This window comes from Botryllus schlosseri, chromosome 1 (genome assembly GCF_051294905.1).
Source record: "Botryllus schlosseri isolate E-star chromosome 1, Bs_hap1, whole genome shotgun sequence".
Classification (NCBI taxonomy): Eukaryota; Metazoa; Chordata; class Ascidiacea; order Stolidobranchia; family Styelidae; genus Botryllus; species Botryllus schlosseri.
Window position 1 is genome coordinate 31560782 of NC_137236.1, and position 14693 is coordinate 31575474.

The 14693-nt window shown below is 40.2% G+C and overlaps 1 protein-coding gene across 3 annotated transcripts in view; it reads right to left on the reverse strand.

The window, feature by feature from the left end:
* The window catches only part of LOC145447306 (uncharacterized), a 168161-nt gene that overhangs the window by 13753 nt on the left and 139715 nt on the right, over positions 1-14693 (reverse strand). For all 3 annotated transcript variants that reach the window (XM_080325750.1, XM_080325743.1, XM_080325739.1), the window contains exons 21-31: positions 13181-13329; positions 12396-12486; positions 10376-10503; positions 10121-10156; positions 9901-10059; positions 9735-9837; positions 7893-7939; positions 5537-5605; positions 5321-5468; positions 1326-1433; positions 304-367 (exon numbers count right to left, since the gene is read on the reverse strand). In XM_080325750.1, coding sequence (XP_080181876.1) covers positions 304-367; positions 1326-1433; positions 5321-5468; positions 5537-5605; positions 7893-7939; positions 9735-9837; positions 9901-10059; positions 10121-10156; positions 10376-10503; positions 12396-12486; positions 13181-13329 — 1102 coding nt within the window. The remainder of the gene's footprint in view (positions 1-303; positions 368-1325; positions 1434-5320; positions 5469-5536; positions 5606-7892; positions 7940-9734; positions 9838-9900; positions 10060-10120; positions 10157-10375; positions 10504-12395; positions 12487-13180; positions 13330-14693) is intronic.

A 14693-nucleotide genomic window follows, 5' to 3' on the forward strand; every position in this document is an offset into this window, starting at 1 on the left:
GTACTTTGGGACAAGGCAGCGAGTCGATCACTAACTCTCAGAAATGTTCAAACGAACATGTGTGGCATTGTGCAACGTTTTGTTGATGACGAGTTAAAAACAACCGGGGTGAGGCTACCAGGATGGGAATACCGTTTCGAAACTATATTTATCGTTAACAATTAGAATAGTTCGGTTGCATATCACTTCCCAATTAGAATCATGGCGTTTGATAATCGATTCGGATTCGAGCATTATAGAATCGTTCCTAAAAGCTAGCCAGCAAAGGTTTTGGGATCATGACAGCGAATGATGCAAACATACCGCCTGTTTGTCGCACTTTTTCTCAATCGGGATACTGGGCGTAGGCTCGTCGGTGCAGTAGAACCTGTATAAAATATTGAAGAATATATTCAAGGTTCCCGGAGCAACAAAGTGGGTGAATTATAGAAGGCATTATATCATTTCGGGGATGGAAAATTGGTTAAGTCGGTTATATATTCATTTGATTCAAAAATTTCAATACAAAGATAGTGTTAACATTTAATAACTTATGTTAAAAGTCGATCAATCAGTTCAGTTATACCATCTTTTATTGCTGTGGCGTGAGACTCTAATTTGGGTCGCTGGCCGGATTCAAACCAATCAGCGACTCTGACGACGATCAAGTTGGTATATTTCTATGTTCCATTTTGTTCAGTCGTAACGCGGCGTCGCGTCTATGCTTATGCGTTGTGTGGAACACACGATATTTAACTGTTAACTTTGACGTTGGAATTTTATTCATTACTTTTAAGTTACCATTCAGGTTTTACTGGAGACTGGGGCTGGGGATTTTTGGGGTAAGAATACGGTATGCATCGTTGCAAACAAAGATATAAAAATTATATGCTTCATGTAATATTCAACACGTATACTTTTCATACAACGGTTTCGCATTGGCGTATCCGAATCTGTGAATAACAATTAATTGGTCCATTTTTCAGAAAACTGTGAAATCAGTGTGCATATTTTCGCCTTACGGAATGTTGCCTCGATGTCGCTCACTTAATTTTACTGGCGACTTGAGTGACATATGTACATGCTCGACATCTGCTGTTTTGAATGATTATTTACGTCAAAGTATTTTTTACTAGAAATCCCAACTTCTGTTGTAAATGTGCTACATAATAAAATCATTTCCGCTTATTCAGAATTGCATCGAGGGCCAGATGATGCGGACCGACGGGTCGTATGTTTGACACCTCTGCTCTGTTGGCCCAACATGACAACAAACTACTTTTGTAGCGCAAAATGTTAGTGAAGGCTTGTCGGTATTCATACAAGCGAGTACATCTTGAATTCACCTTGCACCGCAGCCACGTTCGTCGGCCTGATCTTCGCAAGTGATGGTCCCATCGCACAAAACATCCACTGGTAGAATGTACCTCTCTCCCGACTCTACGTGTTTGCATCTTTGAAAGAAATTGGGTTGACTTTTATCTAATGGTATAACATGGAGATAAAATATGGTAACCGGCTAGACCAGTCAATGTACAATTGGATACGCAAGAGACAATGTGATGCATTGAACAGGTGGGGGAATGACGAATTGACCATTGGCGGTTTCTTAATCTGACATCCACCTTGATCTAATGCCCGGGTTGACGGTGTTCGATGTCAATCTTTATCCGGTTGTCTTTTTATTTATACGACCTTGCTTGCTCTTTTTATTCGCTGCATTTTAGAACTCCCGTTAGCGGGTCTTTTTCTTGTTCGGGAGTTCGGGAATCCAACCGAGTACCTCGAGCGACGCTGACAACGGAAATGGCCACTACGGCAACCCAACTTGAAATGTTACCCCACCTCCAATTAATTTCTGAAAATATGCAATTCGATGGCAAAATCTTCTATTTGAAACTACTTAGGCCTACTTGAGTAACTTTCACACTCCCACTATTTATTTCCACTTCAGGTAGTCGTGATATCTCTTTGAGATTCATATTTGTACTTATAACCGAGTACAAATTTACTTCGTTACTAGTTCTGTTCGAGCATCAGCGCTGACTGCTTTCAAGACTTCTAGCTATGACGTGTGGCTGGAGTTCGACTCAAGTCGCAATTTCTCGGTGACTCGACTCAAATCAATGTGCATTACTCAAGCAATTCGAGTCGTATATTTAGATAGTTTTTCTGAGGTGTCCTATATTTTCTCACTCTAATTTAGAGATGCGACAAATCTCGCCATTGTTGCACGTCAATTCAAGTTTATGGGATGGGTAAAGCATGAGCAATTGAGCAGGAGTGGGCCCACTAATAAGTATTGTGCACTGCGTTCCACAGTTTTCATCGCTTTATCAATGATTCTTCACTATTTCCGCCAGTGCCCCATTTCATGGAGGTTAATGGCCTAGCCTACTTATATTAAGTCGATATATGGTAATGGTCGAAGTATATTTCGAGTCTTTGGGTGTAACTTCAGAGAATATGTCATGCTGGAATCGCTCCCGATGACCGCCAATCCATAAACCATGAAAATTGTTGCTAATTCGGGCTCAAATGAGGTTGTCATTAAAGTCTTCGGGTATGAACTAAAAGCTATCCGGTTACAGCAGTGTTTCCCAAACTTCTTCTGACACAACATCCGCTGGACCACCATAGCGACACCCCTAACCACCTCCTACTCCATAAATAAAGGTTGTTTGGTCCATTGCACAGTCACTGCATTGTCGCGTAGACCTTTTGCGTTGATCTGATTTATTGGCAGCCCAATACACGCTATGTACGCTATGTCAGAGTCACAATTAGTTCGAATTCCCGGAAAGAATCAGTGAAAACAATCGTGAAGCAAGTGTCACTAAATAATTAGTCTGTTAGTTTTTGGTTAGTGAGAAAACTCAATGTTGCATAAAAATGAACACATACCGTGAGCATTATTGACGATTTTCGATTGAATGCGCCTTATACGACCGTGAACGACGTGATCACTTATTCATAAACCTGAATTTGGTGCACAGAGATTGCTATTAATTTACGGATTTTCCTAAACAGTTACCCATAGTTCAGGTGTACTTTCAGTGCCCTTCTTCTCTCGGCGCCCCCAATCGCGTAATTTTGTAGATAGCGCCCACTTTGGAAACAACTGGCTTTGAGCCTCACGTACACTTGTACATACCTTGATTTCAGTTATGCTATGCACGATACACTGAATTCATAGTGTACTGCATGGTGTGGACACTAGCTTAATCTCACGACTCACTGCAATTGGTCAACGTCACACTTCCCATTTGGCCAAAGGCTATTTTACGGTAATTTTTGCACGACTTGCCGAGCGCAAAAATAAAATTGGTATCAATTGATAGCTACCGCGGTACTAATTGCGAACTCTCTGGCGGGAACTGTACGCATGTTAAGATAAAGGGATGCATTATGAGCGTTTCCATAGTTGCATTTCAATTAAATTCCCGTCAATGCATGCATGTCGGCAATTCGAGGTCATCATGTTCCGTCTGCGCTCCGGCCATTGTAGGCTTAACGCCCATTCGTTCAAAATAGGATGTTAAGATACTCCGCTATGTCTCCATTGTAATATCGCCGTAACCGTCGACCATTTTCTACTAATCTGTGCAAGATATGATTTTCAACGGTCCTTTCTCATTGAGTCATGCCGTAATCATGACATCCCATTCACGACTTGTAACCTCTTGGTCCAGCCCGAGCTATTAACCCCTGTGGCTGAATTCGTGCTATCATGTCGTAGAATCCTTTAAGTTTTGAGACGTGTATAGCCGAGGTTGAATTACATTGCAAGGGTACTTATACCTGGAGGTAACTTCAGACCGTGGTGCACCAGACCTTTAAGGGAAATAAGCGCCACTACAACTTTTAACCATAATAATAATATTAATTGCGAAAATATATATTTTATGCTGCTCATGGTCCTGGAACCCTCCAAAACCAGCTTCGAATGTTGCATTGTAAGGAAGTTTGGTATTGTGACGCAGCGATCCCGTCTGGAATTATTATCATTACAGAGGTATTATACAGTGACGCTTTTCGCCGTTTAGGCCTTGTGCGTCACGACACAGATATAGGTACATTTCAATTTCACAGTACAGTTCAGTTCATTTTCTTTAACATCATGCAGTGCTTTTCTCATTGGACGACTTTCAACCAGTGCATTCACTCTTTCACTCTTTTTCTCTCGCATGCGTCCGTCTTCGGTTCTCGGCTGCCGACTTTAGGAGAGCGCGGCGTGCTCTTTTGTCTGGGCTTTTCAACACACTGTTAGTACAGCGGGATCGGCGACGAGGAGCCCAGATAACTTCCGACACATAGAAACATGGTAGAGTCGAGGCTCGAACCCAGGACCATTGGTGTCGTGACGGTGTCGCTTAGCACACTGCGCCACTCGCTTCCCAAATCCCGTCTGGAATAATACAGCGCAGCTGAGGAGCCAATCCACGCGAGAGTGAGAGTGTGAATGCTCAATCGGTTGTGCAACAATGGCCAATACGTTTGGGGTTTCCGCTGCTCCTCACTTGCTCCCAGACGGCATGGTTGCGTCACAATACCACGCTCCGTTACAATGCAACATTGGATGCTGATTTTCCGGGGTTCCAGAACCACGAAAAGAATAAAATTTGTATTTTCGCAATCAGTACCGCGGTAGCTTTCGATTGCTACTAATGTTATCAATTTTCGACCTCGACAAAGCATTCAAAAATCACCGTAAAATTGCCTATGGAAAGTGTGACGTAGACTAATCGCAGTGAGTTGTGAAACTTGCTCGTGTCCACACGATGTAGGACACTATGGTGAATTTGTATTGGGCTTCCTCCGATTACTAAAATAACTGAAAAGTGACTATATCAACTGTTGTAGGTATATATTGGTGGTGTACCAGAGGGACAAGACTGGCAATTGATTGTAACTTTGAACAGAAGTAATGTTATCGCATCAGTATCTCGCCTAGACGTAACAGTATTTGGATTATATGGCTTTCTTTATGTTATTGCAATAAACACTTCACTCGGATTCAACCAAGACGAAACAAAAAAAGAAGAAGATGAAATTATGACACGGAGCTTTGTGACGTTGTTAAGACCCTGTGGAAATGTAGGCTATTTTTCAATCTCTTAACCAGCCCACCCTGGACTGGCTAATAAAAGTATGCGACTTATCGAACAGATCCACCTTTCAAACACTGCTTACTTGACAACTTTTCCAACCCTTCATTGTTTATTGAAACTTGGAATAGTTTAAAATTTAGCTACGGCTTCGGTTAGTAGTATCGATTACCACTCAGCCTAAACATCTGCTATAAGCTCCTTATTTCATGAGCATGAATGTTCTAACTCACACAGTGGAAATTATGCCGTCGACAGAAGTACCTCTCCAATCGTAATCGTATTGGTAGATAAAACCGCAGAATTCTGGTAACGTGTCACAACGGCATTCTTCGTCCATGAAATCGTTGCATTCCGGTATCCCATCACAGGCCGTTGCATCTAAACATTAAACGAATATCAGATCACACATTTCACGAGGAGATGATTTTGAAATGGAATCGACTCACACTTGCCGTCCGGATCGCCGCATTTGTAGTCCAGCTTTTTGTGGCCTCGAAACGGACTACCGCTTGGTTCTAAATTCAACAATAAATTAAGTGTCGTCGCAAATAACGCTAAGTGCGTGGTCAGCATTGGCATCGAGCAACCTCAGAACAAATTCTAGATTACGGAACACTAACCAAGTGCAACAATGTTTTTCTCATCTATCTCCATGCAAAGAGAAGCAGGTGTTTATGTTATACATAGCAGTGGTGCATATAGCCTAATAAGGCCGTGTGCTCCACGACAATGATTTAGTAATGTTCATAATCGTTGCCTTCGTAATCTTCCGGACGACTTCCACACTCGCGCACTTCCAAGATCAGTCTCTCTGGCTTTGCGTGCGACTGCAACTTAACTTTGCTGCCGAGTTTCATGGCTCGGCTCACCATCAATCTGTTTTTTTTTAAACACTGCAATGGCAGTGGGGTTAGCGACGAGGAGCCCAGAGAAACCTCCGACATGTAGAATTGAGATATACAGGTGTAATTAGTAATACGCATTTGAACTTAACATGAGAACCAAATTCATAATTTGCCTTTCTAGTTAAAATAGCTTTTATTTTTGGAATAATTATACTTCTGTTACAGCCGTTTCCGAATTCAAATTGCCGGGATTCTATTTTTAATATCGCTCTATGAAGATGGTGTCTTTGCGAATATTAGAGTAATTCCAGGAATAAAATTGTCATAACCGCTATTGAACATTACTAAGTGTGGTTTAGGAAAACCCTTAATATTTGTATCATAATTTGCGTCTTAGCATTATTCACAGAGATGCACTTGGTACCTTCAATTGTCAGTGTCAATTGGGTAGTTCTGGAAATCTCGTAATATTTGTAGCACCAGTGGCATCGTGGCATTAGTCACAGGGATGCATTTCGGAAATGGCTATTGACGAATTAAATCACCAGGGTCAAGCCTAATCCTAACCTTTAATCTCGGATACATTTCAAATATTTATTTCACTTACGGGCTCCTAGTTATATGTAGGCTATAACCTAGACGTAGCGTATAACAAGACATCCTGTGTGAATACTCGATTTGCTGCTAATACTTGTAACCCTGAAGTAATGGTAGCAAATGGGTCGGTGACTAGGCGGATAACTTCTATCTTTGAGTTTGGATATGGTCACGATCTGCGCAATAACTTTTAATCGAATGCGGAAACAATTACCGCGCTATTAGGCTATTTTGGTATCAACATGTCGTTGACGTTTACGCACAATATCGTTTGGAACTTATTGGCATTCTTTTGTCAATATCCAGTCCACACACGGAAAACGCGACCTCACGAATGTACTTTCCTTAATATAAATTCACAGCACAGATTTATTTAGTGAATATTAGTGTCAGTTCGATATATATCACATTTCTGTTAGGACATTTGATACAGAGTCATTACAGACGAGACGCAAATATATGTATATGCTACAGCTTTGGTGCACAAGGTCGGGAGCTGGACTGGGACCGGTTGACGCAGGGGTTCTTAAAGGTTTTAGACCACGACCCAAATCTTAGTTTCACTGGCATCTCGCAACCCATGCCTAACACGTCGAAAACATTGTAATTATAATATTAGTATGTTACGATGCTAAGGTCACGTAACGCACAGACAATAGTTGTACCCAACACAGGTCTGTGAAACATGTCTGACGCACGCGACATGAAATTGGTATGCATTATTTTCATCTGCTAGTCGTCATTGTAGTTCATTTCCATAACTGTCCACTTAGATTTCAAATTTTGGATCATTTTTACGACCAGACTTATCAATCAGCGATTTTGAGCTAAGGTTTTTTAACCGCCTGTAGTTTTTGCACCGCACTTTGCACAACTGTATGTTGGCCAAAATTTCTTCAGCTGTCCCGGCGCGGAAGGGGTTAACTCGAAATATCATTGTATCATAGTCCAGCTCCCGCTCGTTGCATACCTCTGCACTAAAGCATCCTTGCACTAAATAATCGCAACGGCCTCCGACGGTGTTTTCAAGAGAAACCAAATTGTCGGACAAATTTTGTCATGAATTCAAACCATGCAATTTGTGTAATATAGATGTCCACACAGTTTCGGGATCAAGCCATAATCTTGCAACGACTCTTCTGCGTGTCTCGCATATGTGCTATAGTACCCAAAATAGTGACCTCCGACAGGAACAAACTATCCGCAGAAAATCCGCGAAGAACTATGTTGCAGGACTATTACCAAATATTACATACTTTCAAAACCCCTGGATTAACGCATGACTGCAGGCATGTTGGCATGTTGCAATGCCATGGCATGTTGCAACGTATTAATCCTATTTTCTATTACCCCTACATACCTTTCCCTGTGCAATATGCCTCATCTTCGCCGTCTGGGCAATCCAATCTGAGAACATGACGTAAACTCAAGTATCATTTGTAGGCATAATTATTGAGGAGGGCGAGGCAAGAAATATTTCTGAAAGGACACTCCTTAAATCATCGGAATCTGGAAAGTGAAACTGGTGGCAGTAATTTGAGCAATGGATGAAAATTGAATGATGTCGAATTTACACATCCAAGGAGAAAGACAATGCACCGCACCCCCTTCGAAAACTTGATCGGACAACGGATCATCCCTTAGACAATGGCGACATAACCGTCATCAATCAGCTACTGGCTGTTTTTTAATCTTAACCTTCGCTAACCTGGCAAACCTTAAGACTAATCTGCAAGCGATTGGTGAACCCAAATTCTGTAACATTTACAAAAACAATATCGACCACATTACCCACCTAGTACATTGTGCTAGAGCAATGGTTCTCAACCTTTTTGACCTCGAGGACCAATAAAACTTCGAAACAAATGTCGTGGACCGGATACCTATCAAAATCAAAATTTACTCGGAATTTAATTGAGACAAATGCAATATTGAAAACTGCTGTTATGTTGAACGTTCTGCTAAGTGAGGCTCGCGAACTCAGCTGTTAAGTATCATTAACCTGATTATGAGCGTTCGGTTTCCTTTGAAAAAAGTTGCGACATTGATACTTGCTATTAGCATATACTGACAAGTGTCGCTGAATTGCACTGGTGGAATTGAACTAGTCTTCTCATAGAAGTTGTCGGAAACAAGATGTAGGCCAACTTTGAATATTTTCTTGCAGCACTCGCAACATTGTGACGTACGCCGGAACTAGTCCATGAAATGTCAATTAGATTACGACTAGGGCTGGGCAAAATGATTCGAGTACTCGAATCTGAATAGAGTAGTTATTTCGATGATTCGAGTCGAGTACTAAAATACGTTTTTTTCGAGTACTGAAATTATAAGCTCCTCGCAACTTAAAGTTCATTTACTAACGAGAATTATAGTTTTGATACTATATTCTACTGAGGAAGCCCTGAAACGAAGTCATGATCATCCCACAACATTGGCAAGAAGTGCAATGAAATCGGTATGGTGAAAAAAATACCAAATCATATTTAATGCGATTGATAATGGGCATTATGTACTCTGTGGCGGCGAAATAGTTACATATTTGAACTTTGACATAGTACATTCTTTTGTGACGTCATAATGAGTGATACTCGAATGCTCGACTCGAAGCGTAATACGTGATTCAGAATCAAATCACTCAGGTGCTCGAATTTGCCCAGCCCTAATTACGACATCATCCAGAAAATAAGTTCCAAACTTATAAATCAATGTAAAAGTTATTGTTTTATTCTCTAATTAATGGAAAAGCGCCCAACTTATTGCGTTTTGGAATTGAGATTTAAAAGGATAATATATTTGGCTTACCGGCAGGAAACTTCCTACGGACCGGCACCAGTCCACGGACCGGCAGTTGAGAACCACTGCACTAGAGCACTGGTGCTCGAAATGGACACTGCATCAACAGCGGTGTTATAAGAACAAAATCAGTAATAGATTATTTATAAAAAACAAAGATATAACAATGATTATATACGGCAGCGTGACTCTCTTCAGTATGAGTCGGGTGTTGTTTTCTTTTTCTTTTTATCTCGGACCAATGCCCTAATCTGACTCAACAAACCCATAGTGTTCGTTTGAATCCAGGTCAAGAACCTCTGAATTAGATGTAAACTGATAGATATTTATTGGTTTGATGTAGCTATAGCATTCAATTGAGGAGACTTCTAAAAGTGAATGTATGGTATTTTGCAGGGCAGCCCACCTGCTATCGCAGACGCTTCTTGCGTTCACCAATAGTCTAGTTCCATTTCCCAAACTAGCGCATCGAATTGATGGTAGATTTGAATTTCCGGTTGAGCTCGTATCTGAGACAGTCCACATCGATGAAATTGGCAGATAAATCGATAATATCCGTGAAAGTCACTTACCCCAGATTACATTTTCGCAAAGTTTTGGCCGAGCTACCGAAGAGCAGAGGCACTCGTCAGTGAGATCATGGCAGTCAAATACCCCGTCACATAGCTTTGAAATAGGTAGAACGAGAGATGGTTCGGTCAGGCATTGGAAACATGTCTTGTCCGTGAGATCTTGGATATAAAGGGTACTTTATAAAAACATCAATAATTATAAAAGTAACGTTTTCCTCACATTTTCCATCCCCGGGACAGAGGCACTCGTCAATAGCTGCAAGGTAAATCATCAATTGCAATTAAAGCTTTCTTATTTAGATTGTATTACATCATATTGTAAATATGCTGTGCAAATGGCATTAACCCCGAGATATCGCCATGTCCATCTTGAAGATATCATGATTATCAAGTTCACAGTATAACTATAAATTAGTAGCATCGGTAATGTGACATCGAAAACTGTAGATATTGTATGATGCAACATAGCACTCACCCTGGTCACACAGCGAAACGCCGTTGCATATATCAGGTTTAGATATCATGCACTGCCGCTCTTTTCGATGACATATTCTTCCAGTAAAATCAGTCCTCTCCGGCCGGCTTAATTCATCGCTTCCATCTCTAAAATTTAGGAAGTGCTGTGATCTCGAATCATGAGTTGACTCGTGTCGCTGCCCACAAATGACTTGGCTTGGCTTGGCTCGGACCTGGCGCTTGATTAACATTACCTGTCGATAGTAGCTCATACTAAAACTCTGGAGTTTTGAAGCCGCTGAATATTATACTTCGAAAAACATTCTGAACGTCTCGGCTGTGCTGAGAAGTGACATACCATACCATCAATAGTAATCCTGAATATATTAACGTATTCTACGTGAATAGTTCGATGAATATAGGCATCGCAGTCACTGTAGCTTAGGTATGGACAGGGTTGTAACCAAGTCACAAGGCTCCGAGTCACAAGTCAATTTCACTTTTATAATTTTGACTCGAGTCAAGTCGAGTCATTTTCAACTCACCACCGAGTCAAGTCCGAGTCCAAGTCATCGATTAGAGGGTCGAGTCCGAGTCATGGTATTATGACTCGAATCGAGTCCAAGTCAATACGTTGACTGCTCAGTTCCCAGCTAAAATCTTGTTAAACTCACTTTCTATAACTCTGTTTGGTGATTTTGAATTGTTCGCATTTATAATATAGTGATTTTCCTCACTTTTAGCAGGCTCTGATCGCATTCTCACGTGCTAGTACCAATAAACGAAATCCCAATAAGGTGGTTACTTTACTATTCTTCCAAATTACGATAAAATATCGGTCTTGGCCGTCTGCGTCTCGAGTCAAATGACTTGGTTCGAGTCATGCGCAATGACTCGAGTCCAAGTCGAGTCAATACACAAATTGACTCGAGTTGAGTCGAGTCATTTCCGAATTTTGAGAAAATGACTCGAGTCTAGTCGAGTCATCAGAAAATCGTGACTCGAGTCTGACTCGAGTCGAGTCATGACTCGAGTCATTACAACCCTGGGTATGGATACCATAAATTCCGCCATATTAGCCCTCACCATGGCCATTAAAGTATCATTACAGCCACGCCAAGTTGTGTGAAACTAGCAGCTATATATTTATCGCCAGCTCAATCATGGTAGGTGCTGATTCCACTAACGCTTGCCATCACCTTCATATTTCAATCGAAATATTTTATCATTCTTCCGGTCAATTCATGTCATACATGTAAATCAACAATTAGTTCATTTTCATAAACTTTGAGTGAAGTTCAGAATTTCCATCATTAATCGCTCGAAATAGATATGCATTGACCAATTGGTTTCCGCGCAATTACAGACATAGCATACTTTCGACTCACAACTCATATCGAGTCATTGCACATTTGACTCGTGTCATATGATTTCATTAGATTTTGAGATGACTCGAGTCAAGTCAAGTCAAACCAAGCATAATTTCGCGGTGTGCGGCATGATTCAAGACATTGCCTTTGATAAGATGGTTCATGTACAAATGAAGTCACTGTTTAACCTGAATAAAATATCGAATAGAGGGTTTTTAACATCTTTCGTATTAGCTCCAATAACTGAGAGTGATTACATTTAGTCAATCGAAATTGACTTGAAATTGCAATCCAATATTTGATAAGAATCATCTGAATTGGGAAATTTTGAATGAGCAGTATGTTTATGAATAAATGCATGAAACAATTTATGCACGGAACCAGCATAATTTATATCTGCTAGAACACCTATCCACCATTTTGGGAACCACACTGTTCATTTTCTTCCTGTAAACAGTCCAATATTCAAGTGTAATTGCTAAGGAAGTTGAAAGATGGAAATAGAATTGCAGCTGTAAAATACGTCCTCTTGTTACTTTTCTTGTCACATGTTAGCAGCATGAAAGTTTTTTTTTTTTTGAATACTCATTCGAATTCCAAACCAGATCCTGCAGTGTTGATTTTATCTGGCATTGGATATATGAAATAGAACAGCTGCGTGTTACGTACCCGCAATCTCTAATTCCATTACAGTACTGGTTTCCCGGAATACATTTCCTCCCATTGGCGCAGGAAAATTCGTTCGCTTTACACGATCTGCCTGTAAATTAAGAAGAACCACAATGTGAAAATGGAATGTTTTTTTTTATTCTGTAGGTTAAAATTGAAGACAGGTATTCGGCATCCCGTCCAAACGTCATCAATATAATTCTCTCTCTTTTATTTTAGTCACGGTGACAATCCTTTCCCGCCAGATGAATATAACACTCGCCGGACTAAAACTGACTTTGGCCCACACTTACACTTATCCGACGGAATTTGGCGAGCTCATAAAACATACTCGACATTATAAATTTATTTAGACAAAGTAGGATACCAAATAGGGTTGAATTTAAAACAAACGGTGTTTAAAACATGTCAGTGTTTTAAACATGAGCCTCTAAAAAAATTGTGTTTTTTTAAGTTGTGAAATTATGCCATATTTGTGTGAATAATTTTCGAAAAACATGTTGCATGAGCTTATACGAAGAATTACCACCCGATATAGCTGTCGCATATCGACATCGGATGGTTGGAACCCTCAATATAGTCGGTTCAACAACAATAGTACATACATTTCGTAGCTATATTTATCCTAAATTTTCAATTGTGAATATCAATCACTATCACATCACAATGGAATATTTGTGACGTTTTGACGTAAAAAACAGCATGAAAAACAATAAAAAACATGTTTCAAACATGTTTGTTTTATATTTATTTTTACATGTCACCCTAAGACCAACCATCCTCACCGTCGCATAATTCTTCCATGTACGGAACAAGGTTGGCTGGTAACTCGCATATCCGATATCGATAGTCATAATCAGGAGTCTTTCTGCGACATAATATTTCATTGACATCGATTCTTCTCCATTTCTTCCACGGTTCATCAGTTTCATCACTAGAAAAATAGAATTGGAATGCTCGAGTCTAATATTGCTGGTATTGTGGTAACAGGTCACCATGGCTCTTAAACAGACCTGGGCAAAGTGCGGCCTGCGGGCGAAATGCAGCCCGGGAAGCTATTCTGTGCGGCCCGCAAAAGGTTGCTTGGAATTTAAAACATGAAACTTGCTTTTTGAATGACTAAAATCATAGGCTGTATCAAATGAGCAGGAAAATCGTTTACTTTAAAGTCTGTTCAATAATATGCCACGATTACGCTGCCTATACGTATACCCGGCGTACGTAGTCCATATTCAATATAAAGGCAATGTGGAAAAGTATGAGTAGCAATTGAAGTCACGAGAAATCACTTTTCCATATATAGTTTAGTTCAAACCTTCCTTGTTGGCATTGTCACATTACGCATTATACGGTATGTGTTTCAACTTGTTACGTCATACGTTTCCAAATCCCTAACTCGTAAAACAAGTCAATCAGTTCTCGTGATATCTATAAGACTATCATCAATGAAGAATTAACGGCAAGCAAATAAGAAAGCCGAAACTGAAATTCAAAGAAGGTCTGGGTTTACAATTTAAAGCACTGAATATTCGTATACTGGAGTCAGGAGTAAACCCGTCCTTTCGGTTTTTGCCGAGCATTAAGGATTAAGATTAAGGATTCTAATTAAAGTCGGTCTTACGTACTCGGTCAAAGGAGGTCAAAGTTCTGAAAAAAATGCAAGCTTCGCACAACATAGGGGCTATTTAAGCTGCACACTGCTCGACGGGCAGTGACCAATAAAACAACTTTTGTACTATTGTATATACATATCAGTGCAGTGACTGGGAGACGTGAAAGCATCAGAAGGATGCCACGAAGCCGAAGTGTATTGAAAAATTTATCGGCCTTCGCGCGATATACCCCCAGCTTATAGTTGTTGCTCTGTTTATGGTCCGACTTGGATATTTCAGAATTCTCTCATCAACAGCCATAATCTTCTAAGTCATCTAATTACCCGTGGGGAATGCTAGCATTCTGGTTGCAATTTTTATTATTTTGAGATATGATGATACGGAGGCACGAAATTGTTCACTATCACAAAGGAAGACGTGCCTAAAAAGTTTGAGGACGACTGTTTTATAGTCTTAATAGAAGAACGTCTATAGGGGTTTAAAGAAAGTTAAAATGTATCATGTTTACCATTGTTTCCAATCATGAAGGCAAATAGATGTATTTTTAATTAACCGTCACTTTCTCATTATCTAATATCAACACATTCACTGAGAAGCATTTATTAACAATGCATTTTAGAAATAAAATTAAAATACGCTGTAGAATATAGCCAACATTTTTCACTCGGCCCGCCAACCCATTCAG